General features: G+C 42.8%; 1 protein-coding gene and 1 long non-coding RNA gene across 8 annotated transcripts in view; one reads left to right on the plus strand and one right to left on the minus strand.

The window, feature by feature from the left end:
- Positions 1 to 884: 884 nt before the first annotated feature.
- Positions 885 to 14658, minus strand: part of HIVEP1 (HIVEP zinc finger 1) — a 127773-nt gene continuing 113999 nt past the window's right edge. For 3 of the 7 annotated variants that reach the window (XM_015617667.3, XM_015617666.3, XM_015617668.3), the window contains 2 exons: positions 12848 to 13365; positions 8815 to 9963 (listed from right to left, as the gene is read on the minus strand). In XM_015617667.3, the coding sequence (XP_015473153.1) occupies positions 8815 to 9963; positions 12848 to 13365 (1667 nt within the window). Of the gene's footprint in view, positions 5681 to 5970; positions 6076 to 8238; positions 9964 to 12847; positions 13366 to 14658 lie in introns of those variants that run through there. The other 4 variants (XM_033512079.1, XM_033512078.1, XM_033512077.1 and 1 more) reach the window with 4 other exon arrangements.
- On the plus strand, positions 974 to 8198 carry LOC107199932. The gene is made up of 3 exons (XR_004495933.1): positions 974 to 1057; positions 7945 to 8008; positions 8108 to 8198. It is a non-coding gene; the product is annotated as an uncharacterized LOC107199932 (long non-coding RNA).

Consider the following 14658-nt stretch of genomic DNA (forward strand, 5'->3'; position numbering starts at 1 on the left):
GTTTTTTTGGGAGGCAAGAAACCTTGAAGACATTTTTCCTCAAAGAAAACATAAACAGCTGAACCCCACCCCCAGGGACTTGGACAAACTACAGTTTGGATAAAAACCACCACCCTTTATTTTGCCAAGACCTCAATGATTAAGAATATGCAGATCTAATGATTTTGCTGAGTGTTTGCAGAGTGTATTCCTGTTGGGTATTCTTTCCTCCACTGCCTTCAAGTAAGTATTCACAGTGCATAAGGTTAAAAGGGTTTCTTTCTCCCTCCAGATGCAGAAGGATAGAAGAAGAGTTAGAAGTCCAGGACTAAAAAAAGGCCTGGCACAGGGCCACTCTAAGATGTAAGAGTGGCACATCCTACCTTCCTTTGATACGAGCTTAATGTCAGCAAAAGACTGTCCTCTGGTCCCTCAGCCAGCTCTTTCTACTGATTGGAGGAAGAGTTTCTTGAAGAAACACAATGCATTGTTCAAACACTCCCATAAAAATGGCCTTCTGACTATCCAAACACATTGTCTGTCATCTTACATCAAGCATGGCTCTCACACTTAAACATAGGGATTAAAAGGCATCCATTAAATGGAGAGTTTGAAATTCTATTCTGAAAAAAGCTCAGAAGCTTAAAAGACTAATTATTTGTGTAATGTTCAAGATCAAACGTTACTGAAATAAAGACTTTATCTCCTTTATCAGATAAAACCTGTGTGCAAAGATTGCAAGGGGAGAAGGGACTATTAAGATAATCTAGTTTGACCTCATGACCTCAGGTTTTGGCATTTCACTGGTACAGGACCCTTTCAGTTCTTCATGTAGCTGTATGGAAAATTGGATAAAACCATGAAGGATGCAGCAGACTACATAAACTTGAAAAAACCAGACCACAGGTGTTCATGTTCCTTTAATTTTTGTGTTTGTAGGCAAGGCTCAGTGCTTAAAGGGATCGTCCCAAGTCCTCTGCTGACGCAGTTGGTGCAGGTCTTGCTGAAGTTCATGGATGTCATTTTCCATCAGATGAGGATCTAGCCTGAGGAGTTCCCAACTGCAAGGGAGAACTAAGTAAGTGCAAAAGTGCAAATATCTAGAAAGGGCAATTTGCAGAAGTCTTTGGGTAACTGACATTACCAAAGCCTCTCTCCATTTTTCTATTTTTTGTCATTCTACTTTTTATGACAAGTGCTTAGGATTGTGTTCACTGTGCCAGTTTTCAGCAGGACAGGCGGGAGAAGCTGGGACACGTTTCTTTGTGTGTGTCTTTTCTAATTTGTTCGAGCTGTCTGATGTCTTCATATCTAATACATTCAGGACCTTTGATCTGAGTTGGAGGATGTCTCAAGAAGGAGCGATGATTCACAGGAAAACAGGATATCCACAGGGGAGCCAGCTGCCCAGTCCAGCAGAATTAATCAGCATTAGCCGTGTGAGCTCTTGCTCTGAAACACTGTAAATAAGAAAAGTGCCACAGATCATTATAGGTATGGGAATAAACAAAGAGAGAAACACAATTTAAACCTCTGAGTGTAAAAAATGGTTTCTGAACCACCCACTTGATTTTTTGGTGGAGCAAAACTGTCTAGTGTCCAGATGAAAACATGACTTCTGTTTTGCAAAGAGGTACTGTTTCAACATTTGCTTCTGTTCTGGCACCTAGACTGTTTTTGCAAACCAGGGACACACCTAACACTGGGTAACAGGTCTGAAATACAAGAGCTGCCTTCCTGCGCCTAAACCTCCCAACAGCCTGGTTACAATGCCATGCTCTCTCTGGCTTGCTCTGTCTTGCACCTTGGTTTATCTTTCCCTCTTTCTCCTCTCCTGGCCTCATTTCTGCCAGCGAGTGCCTGCAGCTGGCCTGGCCAGAGCACAGGAGCTTGGAGCAGCCTCCTGGGAAGGAGGTGTAACTAATGGATGTGTCCTTTCACCCAGAGACCTCAGGTACATCACCTCCCTTGCTGTGTAGTCCCTGGCTGATGAGAAGGGAGCTGGTGCTGCACTAGAGGATGGTGACTGCATCTTCCCTGGCACCTCTTGGTGGCAGAGACTGCCACCACTGCGGTGTCAGTAGCTGAGCGAAGAAGAAATGGGCAGCACCATCTCCTCCTCCTCGTGTTCCTGTGTTCAGGATGAAGCCCTTGTGATTGGGCTGTATGAACAGTATGATCACTCTGGACATAGTGTTCCTGAAGGATACTACCCTGTTTGATCCTGTGCAGGACAGCTGGGTGCCACAAGGGCAGCTGCTCAGGCTGGGGAACGTCTGAACACTAGCAGAATTAGGGGATGTAGTAATTTGCTGTTCAAACAGGGAATTTTGGCTTGTCAAAATTCCTTCTGATTAGTCAAAAATTTCTGTCAAAAGATGCCTTTTAATCCTTCATTTTTACTTGATTTTCCTTGATCATAAGGGATGGGAAGGGTTAAGTCTCAAGATGATGGCTTTCCACTCAAGTGCTTCAGGTCTGGGTAGATACTGTTCATAGAATCATGTTTGAGTTGGAAGGGACCTTTTAAAGGTCATCTATTCCAACCCTCCTGCAATGATGACAAATTCCTTTTTCAAAATCTGCTTCTGCACAGCAAAAGCCCTACTTCTGCACCCTGTCCTTGTGCTCCTGGGAGGTGGGTGGATGTTCTTGGTGATGCTCTCTCCACGCTGTGTCCCTCACTGCATGTTCATGCCCAGAGATTGCTCTTGCCTTCCATGGGCACCCTGTGAAAAACCCTGTGAAAGTGGGGCTGCAATGGGGATGAGTCCTGTGCCAACAAGTGGGCTCTGAACTCACTTCCACACCTAGATCTGGAGCAGGAAGATGATGAGGTGGCAAATGGCTCTTAGTGGTCCGTGATTCTAATGGAGAGCTTACTATTCATTATACCAGCTGGAACTGTGTCACATTCTCTCCTTCTCAGAAGGAAAAATCCAACCCTAAGGTATTTAGGTACCAACACCAAAACACCTTAGACCTGAATGACCTGCAAATGGAACTTCTGAAGCCCAAAGGGATGTTGTAACTGCCTAAACTCAACAAAAAGAGGAAATGCTGGGGGCATTTGACTTTACAAGCAGCCTTCAGTTGGCCCATTTCCAGCACAAATGCCTCAGCATGGTAATGGATTTCAAATACACTAAAGAGCACAGCCACGAAACCAAACAAGCCTTAACATTTGACCTTATTGGGGAAAACAAGCCTACAATTACCAAAGAAAACTAAGCATGCCTAGCTAATTGACTCATCTTAGAACTCTAAGTTTTGTTTCCATGACTGAACCATAGGAATGCAAAGCCTTGCCATCTTTCAGCTAGCATGGTTTCCTTAGATCTCATGGAATATCTGAAAATCACCAGTCACCTCCTAACATTTTGAGCAGTCTGTTCAGTATAAAGAGGAGAAATATAACAAACATGAATGGCAATACCACCTTTTTTTTTTTTTTTCTTTTCTTTCCTTTTTGTGATTTATCATTCCTGGAAAAAAACATGAACATCAAATCAATGAATTACAGGCTGTTACACCCTTGTTGCTGTATGCTCATCCACCCACGAACATTCCATATAAAATTACCTAATAATCAATTTGAAGTACTTTAAAGTAGCTTGTTTTCACCCTAAGTCAGTAACAGAATCAGCAATCCAGTGTCTAGATCTAAGACAGGGGTCTTATCCTTGAAGATATAAGCCAGAAATGGCGCTAAGTCTTTGGTGTTTTAGGTATCAATTTTAAAGACAATCTGAGACTCCTTACAGGGAACAGAAATTTCCCTAAAACATGGGAAGACAATTCTAGCCATGTTTCTTTCAGTCATTCATAGTATAACATTTACAATTAGAGACTGGTCAGAAGCCACCTAAGATGGGTGACACTTTCTGCTTGCATGAAAAACCAGGAAAGCAAGGAAAGGATTCCCTGCTATAAGATGGTCATACTGGTCTCAGAAGATCTTTCCAAAGCAACTGAAGCAGTGGCCCATCAGATAAGTCAGCTGAAGGTATCTTGAGTGAGCACTCTCACTTGTGGGTTGTTTGGTTTCCATGGCTCTTGGCAAGTCACTCATGTTAAAACTGAGGATTTTTTGTTTTGATGAAACTGTCCCAATGTTAAACACATGTTTGAAAGGCAGTTTATGGGTTTAAACTACAATGTTTATGAAAGCTTAGTGAGGATTATCTTGCAAAAAATGAGAACTTCTGGAGTAAGTTATATAGTGACAAATTAATTTTATATTCTGTTTAACCACATGTCAGTAAACTCAAGGCAAGATAAATCTGTTAAGAAACCATACAAAGTGGTTTAGCCAAGTGTAAGGCATGGTGTGTCTGTTTCATGGTACATCTCTGGCTTTGAGGTGGGCCATATTGTGCTCAGCCTACGTAAGTTGTCTGAGATGAAATGCATTTGATGGGCACTTGAATTTGTATGCAAAACACTGCTGTCAGACTTTCTGGCAGGGGACTGGCTGATATGGACCAACTGTGGGCTGCTCTAGCCTCAGGGCATAATTTAGAGCAACCTGAAGCTCAGCAAGTTACTTGAGAAAGAAAGGGGCAAAAGTGTATACAGCAGCAGTAACCAAAGCAGGGCAGAGCATCCCTGCACCTACAAAGTTGCTGTTATTTCAGCTGTGGTCCAGAAGTTGGGAGTTGCATCTGGGAATGTAATGCTACAAGTCAAGAGATCTGAGGCCAGGTACATTGAACATGTCTGTCTCTGGTTTAGTTCTTGACCTAAGAAGTGACAGGTAGGCCATGCTGCAGCTTATTAAAGCCCCAACGGGAAACACAGACACATTTAATAGAGTTCATGTTCCAAAGCCATTATTTTTATTATTATATGGACATGCTGCCTCCGAGATCAGGTACCCATGTCACCAGCAAATGTCATGTACTGCAATGAGAAACCAAGGAAGGTCTAAATTGAAAGAGCTACAGGACACTGGTCAGTTCTTCTAGTGAGGGCTTATGCAGATCACAGGGAAGCATCTGCACACATCCCACAGAAGATTGTGGAGATCCCACACGGCTGATTGTGCCGCGTCTGCACTCTGGTTGCATTTGTACCCAGGCTTTAACTGGCACCTGCTTGCATCCTCCTGATGGAAATAGGTTGTGAGAAGATGCCAGAATGTGCCTGGGTACACCGAGGAGCAACACTTGTTCTGGCCTTTTTACTGTTTAAACAGCTGTGCTGGATTTGCCAGAGGGTGTCTGACAGAGTCGTTAAAAACTGATCCCTGAGTAAACAGCCCGGTGTTATTTACTCCAATTCAGCTGTAGTAATTCACACCATCTGAAATGCAGCCTAATCCTGCACTGGCAGGTCTCTCAAACGTTTGCTACTGCTTTGACCAGAAGGATCCTTGTGGCAAGGGGAACATGATTTCCCCATCACTGATGACTCTGGACAAGACAATAAAAGATACAACACAATTTAAAACAAAAGGAATTAATTCTGAATGAAAATGTAATTGCTAATGCAGTAGTCACAGGCTTGTGCTCATGCAGGACACCCGTGTGTGCTGACATATATATATATATAGAGAGAGAAAGATGTTGGTTACAGGCACTAACAGAGGAGAGATACAGAGTTTAACCTTCTCTCAGGTCTGGTCACACTCCTAGTTTGTTTCTTCTTCTTGCTGCACAAGCTGTAGAGGCAACTCAAGGAATATCCATTTGGAAATATCCTAGAGGGAAGGGAAAGAGTGTAATATTCAGGACCACAGTCTTTTAGAAAACTGTGATTTCCTCACAACCTTGATGTGAACATTAGATATATCTGAAACTACCTGCTCATAGTAGAGTTCCTGCTTCAAATGTGGCTTATCTGCTTTGCCTGGGTAAGTGATGATTCAGTATTTGTCCTCTCAGATCTCTTGACCTGCAGCTTTACATCCCCAGAAGCAACTCCCATCTTCTGGGCCTTATGTACCCACTCTCTTGGTCCTTTCTCCCTGTTGTCCTGTTATGAACTTACCAAATTACATGTCTTAACATTCCTCTTTATGACATATCTGTTGTCATGTCATTTTTACTCTTCAAGATATGCTGCCATCTCTTGCCCTTGATGTCTTCAAAACACCTAGAATAGAAAAGACAGATGTAGATCACCTGATTCACCAGGGTGAATTTTCTGTTAAATTGGAGACTTCCTGGAATTAATTCTGAGCAGAGTATGAGTGCATCACAAATTGCTCGTCAAGTAAATATTTAAGATGTGTATACAGTAAATCTCTGGAGTTTAGTAAAATCAGGACTTAGGGGCATGTGCAACAGCAATTCCTTACCCACTGCTGCCTTATAAAACTCAGGGAAATGATAATAAGTTTTTGATGGTATTCAAAATTTTGGAGATAGTTTTACTTTGCTGTTAATCTATCTGATTATGTCATCTCTTTTTGGTTGTGCTTTAGACAAATATGCTCAAATTAATTATCATAGTTCTAGTTTTCTGGTTGGTGTCCATTTCAAAGGAGCTAAAACTAATTCAAAATTTCTTGAGTTCATTAACTGCAAACCATCACCTGATTCTACTAGAAAAAGCTTCAGGCTCTCAAAGCACATGTAACACAGCAAAGTTTCGGATCTAGCTTTGGCTGGTTGGGGTAATTTCACACAGGTATAAATGACAATGGTACAAGACAGTTGACACCACTACTACACTTATAAAAAGAACATACAAATGCACAGTGACACTCCACACAGGGCTTGCACATAAGACACTCACAAATTTGAAGTCCGGCGCTGCGGGGAGCCGAGGACTCTTAACTCTCATTAAGTTCAATGTGAGTTGAGAGTGCTTGGTGGTTCAGGTGCTCGGGCCCTCAGCGAGGCTCCGCACATTCATGTCAGGAGACGGGAGTAATTTCCCCTTTCTAGTGTGTGTGCTTCTAATTGCTAGATTAGTACAATTGCCAGATTATCACGAGTAATAGAAATGGCTTTCTGCTACTGAAGTGCTCTTTCTGGAAGTTAATAAAGCTCATTCAACATCGCCTACAGTTTTACAACACGCCGTAATGGAATAATGTAATGAGTACAATGTGAGTACTGTACAAAAGCCAGTGTAAAGTATAAAATGGATCTAGGATAGTGCTGCTTTTGAATATGAGCAGTGCAAGGTATGAATTACTTCCTTGAGATGGATACAGAAATTAATCTGTGAACAATGCAGCCCAGCTCACATTCAAGTTCACTCCCTTTTTTTCCTCCAGATTTGCTTCCCGTCCTTTTCTTCCAGTTGTTTTCTATGTGCTCATCCTTGTTAATTCCATAAAGGTGATCATGCTTTTAATTTACACCTTCCAGTTTCCTACTGGAATTTGGCTATTAAAAGGGGTTATAAAAACTTCTGTAACAATGTGATAAAAGGACACAGCAGGAAACCAACTCTACTTAAAAAGTACAGCATGAATCCCAAGTCAATTTGAAACTTCTAGGAATGTGTAGCCCTGTAGCTTGTCAGACATGTCTCATGCCATAGTTGGAACACCTCGACAATTCAGTGATAATTTTACATTGTTTTCACTATGTGCAAACAGAGGAGTGTTAAATTTCATTATTCTGTGATCCATCCATGTTTTGTATGCCCAGTATGCCAGGTTTGCTGTTACAATGGCACATTAACTATATGTGTAAAACCTCTAGTCCCTTCTTTCCCCTGCATGAATAAGACAAAGTTGTATTTCGGGAGAAAATGGCTTTGTCTATCTGTAAATGAAGATCTCCTGAAATGCAGTCTTGTAAGAGGGTGATGGTAATCAGTAATGCCAAATCCTCATTACAGCAGTGGCATTTTCACCAATTCTATGGAAGGTTTTGCAATTAACACACAAAGAATTATTCCTTTCTTGTGTATCAACATTTTAATGTCAGTAAAAAGTGGCTTTATAGTTCAAGATTACAAATAAGAAAAATATTTCATCTTGACCCTTTTGCCATTTCCCCTCAGGCATGTCTTCAAATTTTAGGTAGGAAAAAACCACGAGGTGGATGGATGCTTGCTCTACAGAAAGGTGAGGGACTCCCTCCCCACTCTACAATTGCTGGACGTTTTGAAATGGAAGATTTTACTCCAAGTAAAGCCTGATAAGTTACTCTCTCTCCCATGGCAGGTGAAACCACAGGGGCTTTTACCACCACCAGATCCCTTCAAGCTGAACCAGCTGGAAGGGCACTGAAAGGAACGAGTCAAGCACCTCTCTGGCTACCGGGCTGCATCAAGAAGGCACAACATAAGCAATGGTAAAGTCAGTAAACAAAATTTTACTGTAATATTTTGTAACACAGATACTGTATTTCTCTTTGAAGTGTAAAGCTACCGTCTTACACAAGAAAGATGGACAGACCCTTTTCCAAGACTAATATGGATACAATAAATATGGAGTTTTACATACTAGATCTGTACACAGAAACTTTGTCCCACAGCCATAGAAATTTACATTTAACAGTGCAACATATAATTTAATCCTTTATTTATCTGACATAGGATGTTTACTTACTAAACACAAGCAACTACCTGGTTTTATTATACATATTTTATATATATATATTTTATATATATATATTCAACAATCTGTACAGGTTTCTAAACATAAAACTCCAAAAAGGCACAATCGTCTATACAACATGTACAAAAATGGCTGGAGCTGACAAGAAACAACAATTATTGGTCAAGAGTTCATGATTGCACGAAGATTAGTAATGGGTTTGTGTCAGAAAAATGTGCTTTAAGGAAAGGAAGGTTTGCAAAGAAACCTGCAGGTGTTATAAAAAAAACCCAAAAAAACCCTAAAAATAAAAACACAATGAAAAACGAAAACTAGGTCGCTATTACAAGTCTATCCTCATCGTCACTGCTGCCGTCGCTAAACTGCAGCGTGTTTTGCCGCTGGGGCGGGGCGGCTGGCCTGGGTACCTGTCTGTCCGGGGTGACAGTTCGGTGGACCGGGGACTTGGTTAACGCGTTGGGATTCACCTTGGAGCGGGGCTCTGCTGGGGCAGCCCTCTTCACCTGGAGGGCAGGGAGGTCACGCTTTGGCTTGCTGGGGTTCGCGAGGTCCGTCTTTTCAGGATCAGCTTTCCCGGGACCAGCGGGGTTGGTCAGCGGGGTGGGCTCGGGATGGCTCTTCCCGCCGTACCGCTGGCCGCCAGCCGCTGCCTGAGGAGAAGCATCCCGGCCGGCCTGGCCGGTCTCGGCTGCGGGGAAACCGACAGCAGCTGGCTCCAGCTGGACCTCGCCGGCTTTGGAGCCTGCGGTGGGTGCCTCGGAGGCTCCGTGCCCCTCGGTGCTGGCGGGGCTGACGGAGGGGATGAGGGTTGGCAGGGCGATGTTCAGGATCTGCAGGCCGGGAAGGTGTCCCTGCGGGCTGGGGGTGCCCTGCGGAGCCGCACCAGCCGTCAGCACCTGGAGGCCCACGGCATTGAGGGTAATTCCCGGAGGGCGCATCTGCGGGGCGATGTTGGTATTTGCCAGGCCCAGGATGTTCACTGTCTCCATGCCCAGCGGTGGCAGAGGCTGCAGGTTGGGCGTGCCGAGCCCCTGAATGCCCGGCATGCTCACCTGGCCGATGGGAATGCACGGCACCATGCTGTTCACCTCGGCGACTCCCACAGGATTTGTGGCGGTGCCGGCGGCCGTGCCGCCCGTCTCGCCAAGGGCGCTGGTAGTTCTGTGAATCACGCTCACAGCTGGGATAGTGAGCTGCACTGGCCCTGCTTGGATGGGAACAAAGGTGGAGTAGGTGGCCAGGCCGGCAGGGACCACCTGGATGCCCCCGACCGGCACCATGCCGTAGGGAGCCTTGGCTTGCCGCTGTGAGTGCAGAGGCAGGTGGCTGAAGAGGTGAGTCTGGGGAGCTCTCGGCTCGGCAGCCGGCTTCTCCTCCGGGATTTCGGTGTAGGGTGACGGCGCCGTCGTCGGCACGCTTTGGTCTGCCGGTGAGGACGGGGAACTGATGGAGGGCATGCTCTGGGAAAGAACAACACAGGCGTGTTAATGTGGCAGCCACCGCTGCCCTTCAGTGACATGAAAACACAAGGGAGCTGGAAGTGCTTCCCATATGCCCCCTTTTAAGAAAGAAGAACAACAAAATGGTTCATAGTATATAGTGTTCAGCTTAAATAATGAACTGTTTTCCTTCCTTTCTTTTTCCTTCTCCTTTCTTCACCCACTAATTGTATTTTCCTCTCCTAATTACCCTTGTTTAATTTCTCCCAAACACTAGTGCTCAAAAACATTGCTGAATCTCTTTTGCGCGTGTGTTTTAAGTGGCGAGAAGGATTTGGAGAACTGTTTTATGTGGAAATCACCCCAGGCAAGATGGTTAAATAAGCATAAGCTGGCATTTTTGATGCACTGGGTTCCTCTCCTGAAGGCATTACAGCCTCTGGCAGGCAGAGGCAGCATCATGGCACATTTGTCATAGGTGTTTCTAATGTGGCAGACAGGGTATGCAATGACAAGAGATGGCTGACAACTACAGCTCCTGCAGAGGTGGAGGTGATGGGTGGATACTGGAGTGAGATGTGGGACCCACATCCCATTGCTGCCTCAGCTGTGATTTATTAGTGATTTATTTATTTGGTGCACACGCCTGAATTTATAATTCTGTTTCTATCCTCCCTTTTTTTCTCCTACAGCCTGTTACTGACCAAGGCTTGCAACTCCTTTCCTAGAACCTCCTAAAATGAGTAGTCTAAAAGTGCAATTGCAATCTCATGGCTACCTTTTTGTTTCAAGCACATTCATCACACACATACACACACTGGTGTGCCCTTACTTAATTTTTACAGTATTAACTCTCAAAAATTCTCTAGAGCAGGAAAAAACCTCAAAACTGGACAGAAATGCTTTTGAAATCTGCTGGTAAAAAACGTATTGGCAAAGGGAGAATATGATTAACTGGCTAGGCAATGCCAACCTGTCTAAATGAGAAGATGGGTGTGAGAAAGAAGTCAACATCTTCCTCAGAACTGACACCTCACAAGAGATCCTGATAAACTGGTACGGACGCTTTTTAAAGAATGTACAACAGCCTTCCTGAGCTGTGCTGACTTCTTGACTGCAAGAACCATGATCCACAGACATTCACAATAGGAACAGAATGTGGATTAAGCACTGAAGACACAAGGCTGATGCTTCTTTTGGTCTGGGAAAGGAAAAGAAAATCTGGAAAGGAATTACTTCCTTGTATTACTTACATGCCTTCTTTTTTAATATATTAATGTAGACAATTATTAGAGCTAAATAAATGAACACTGTTCAACATTTTTAATTGCATGAATATTTACTTGAGGCTTCAGTTCTATTTAATGCGGGAGTAAACTCAGTTAAATGTCCTTTTGGTAGCCCTTGGCAACAATGGAATCTAAACTCCAAATACTAGGACCCTACCCGTTTTATGGCAGGCATATACAGTGATCAGAGACCACTCCATTTTATTCTCTGTCACAATACAAACTTGCTCCAATTTACATTTGCCACATGAACTCACAGTTCCTGCAAGCAGTGATGAACCTGGGCTGAATGCAGCAATAATTTTTACTTTCTCCATGTCAACAGTTTGCCATCTTGAACTGTGTAAAAAAATAAATCCAGGAGTGTAATTTTTCAAAGAAAAAACCAAGCCACTAAGTACTTAAACCAGATTGAAATTTTTTCTTTTTATCCTTTTGAAAATTTTCTGCTATTTTTTTTTCAATAACTGCATGCAACTAGGTTTAGGCTTGGACTCAGTGATCTCAAGATTATTTTTTTTTCCAACCTAAATAATTATATAGTTCTATAAAGTATTTCTAAATATTGCATTCATCATGGAGAAGGCAGTACTTTGATTATCCCTTTAATTAAACTATTTTGCATTTCATTTTTCTGAGCATTACTCTGAAAAGCTTGAATGCTTTCATGGTCTGTAGCAAGAATTCAAAACTTCCAAAAGATATCTATAGGGTCAGTCTGGTAAGTGATGTATACTGTCCCCACCACAGTCCATTAAAGCCATTGCTGAATTGAAAAAGGCTCATCACCTGCCACTTCCCTCTGTCATTTCATGGACACAGTTTTTAAAAAAAACAGTTTCTAAACCTACTGAACGCTCACACAGACCTGCACACAGACTGACCTCATCCTCCTGCACACTGCTTTGAAAAGACACCGCGTGTCTAACATGTGCATGGGCAAAATCCATCCTTTTCTGATTAAAATCTTCTGTCAGCTTGGAGAAAAGCTAAAAGCACTGGGAACTTAGGTCTCAGTCCTGTGTTCATCTCTCCTTCTGTTATTGTGCAAGGGCAATCTCCTAGCTTCCTTGAACATCTGGTGAACTTTCTAATTCTACTATTAAGGATATTTGGGGTATAGATAAACAATTGCACCTTTTTTTTGTGTGATAAGGCAAAAAGCTTTGGGACCAGATTAATTTCCCTTTGGAATTACCAATGATTGTATCATTGTATTTCAGAGTGAAATGATTATGGAATTCTATCACTTTCACCTGAAAACTTCACAACCACCACCACATGTTCATTCCGCATATTTATTATTTCCTTCTGATTTGTAATACAATCTACCAGCTCCAAACATCAGCTGAAATGACCATATTACAATTAAACCTTTCAGGAAGAATACAATCAAATTAAAGAATTTGAAAAACTATGCTCCTACAACATCCTTGTGTCTAGAGTCCTACATATTTGTGCTTGGATTAAATTTAACTCTTCTGAAAGACTCATCACCCAGAATTCTAAGAATGAAGGGAAAGGCAAACATTTTCACCTTTGAAAAATCTCCAAAAAGATCTTTTTAGAAGGAGGACTTAAAATCCCACTCTCATCCTGGTTTTAGACACTCCTACCTTTGTAAGAGCTGCTGTTGATACTAAGGAGTGGCCCAAGGCTGTATCTGGATCAGGGTAATCCACCGACATCTGGCGACCTGGAGATGCAGGAGCGATGTCCGTCAGTGCCGCATCAGCACCGCAGGGATCCACTCCTCTCTCCTGGGCTTTGTCCTCATGTGCTTCCTGATGGGTGGACTCTGCTGGAGACCTGGAAGTCCTGCTGACCGACTGCACTGTGCTAAGGACAGTCATCTTGGTCAGCAGTGCTTTTGGGAGACCATCCATCGAGTCCGTGTGAGCCCCAGTGAAGCAGTCTGGAAGCCTGATGTCGTCGTCGGTGCTGGCGGCATCCTGCAGGCCGTGGCGAGAGGGGTGGTGCTGGGGGCTGGCAGTCACCGAGGGTGTCGTGGATAGCACTGACTCAGCCTGGCTGTCTTCATCATCATCCTCATTGTCATTTTCATCCTCATCGCCACCATCAGACTCCTCCACGTCATATCCTGACCGGTCATAGCCAAACCTTTGCTTCTCACCTGCGAAAGTGGAAGTAGAAGTTAAGACAATGAAGGCCCTGGACTGACTGGGAAGGAAGCAGGAGAGAACAACTGAAAACACCAAAAACCCACATGGTACATGTATTTTCCACTCACACCCCATTGCATCAAAGCAACAGGGAAGACTTAAATTTTTGTTTTCATTTTCCAGCTTAGAAATTTAATTATACAGCTACATAATCTTTCATCTTCTGCTTCTACATTGTTTTTAACCTTCTGGATTTGGTCGCTTTCCTTTGTGCCATTTGTAACCATTTGCTCAAAGTCACCCTTCACTCTTCTGCTCGGGGAGCAGTGAGCAGATTCTTGGTTCATTAGGTTCCCAGTGCCGACATGTGGAGCTGGTCTGTCAGCTGTAGTGGTGGGATATTCTCTGGCTGGTTCTGACTCATAAGTGGGTGTCCTTGTACCTAATATGAATCATGGCTACAAAGGGTTTTGAAGGATGTAAACATAAAGACTGGAGGCTGCCAGTTAAGAATCTGTCTCGTTAACAGGCAAAAGAGACCAAAATTAGACATTACTAGATTTCTTCACTTCACTGATGTTTTGAAAGGTTTATTAAAAAATTACCTGAGATGTCCTAGGAGCCAACAAAGCATTAATCATATCAAAACTTACCTATGAACTTTTCTTTGCATAAAGAAGCCCTCCTGAGTTCAAGTCTTAAAGCTAAACCTCTGTCTAGAGGTAAATTTCTCTACAAAATACAATTCTACTGCAGCTTTTCACCTTCTTTTGTATCAAATTTGGAAAGAGTTGTCCTTAGTAAAGCAACAGAAAATCCCATCTGCTCTGTCTGATTCCAAGCCAGACTGTCTGGGATCATATTTTATAAAAGACAAAATGCTTTGAATATTAATATTTTGTATTTGATTAAAGGTCTGTCTCTTGAGCTGTCCAAAAAAACATATCAGCATAAAAATCATTTGGCTCTGTAAAACCAAAGATGTCTGGTTAGACAAAATCTCAGAGATGCTGTTCTAGGGAAATCTACACAGCAACTTACCTTCAAAATGAACAATCCTGAAAAAAATCAGACCCTTAAAAGAATCTGAATATACTGCCTGTACTTTAGGCTCTAGGTAACCAAAACCAAAATAAGCATTTTGAACTCCAGCTAAAATAAATGGGTTTAACTGAGCTACCTTTCAGTAAGTTACCCACCATTGTAAGCCTTTATGGTTTCAAATGAGCAATGCAATTAGGAACTAATAGCTTCTTTGAAAAAATCCCTCTGCAATGACTTTCCCCTTCTTTGTCTACACAATA

The sequence above is a fragment of the Parus major genome, chromosome 2, assembly GCF_001522545.3.
Source record: "Parus major isolate Abel chromosome 2, Parus_major1.1, whole genome shotgun sequence".
NCBI classification, from domain to species: Eukaryota; Metazoa; Chordata; class Aves; order Passeriformes; family Paridae; genus Parus; species Parus major.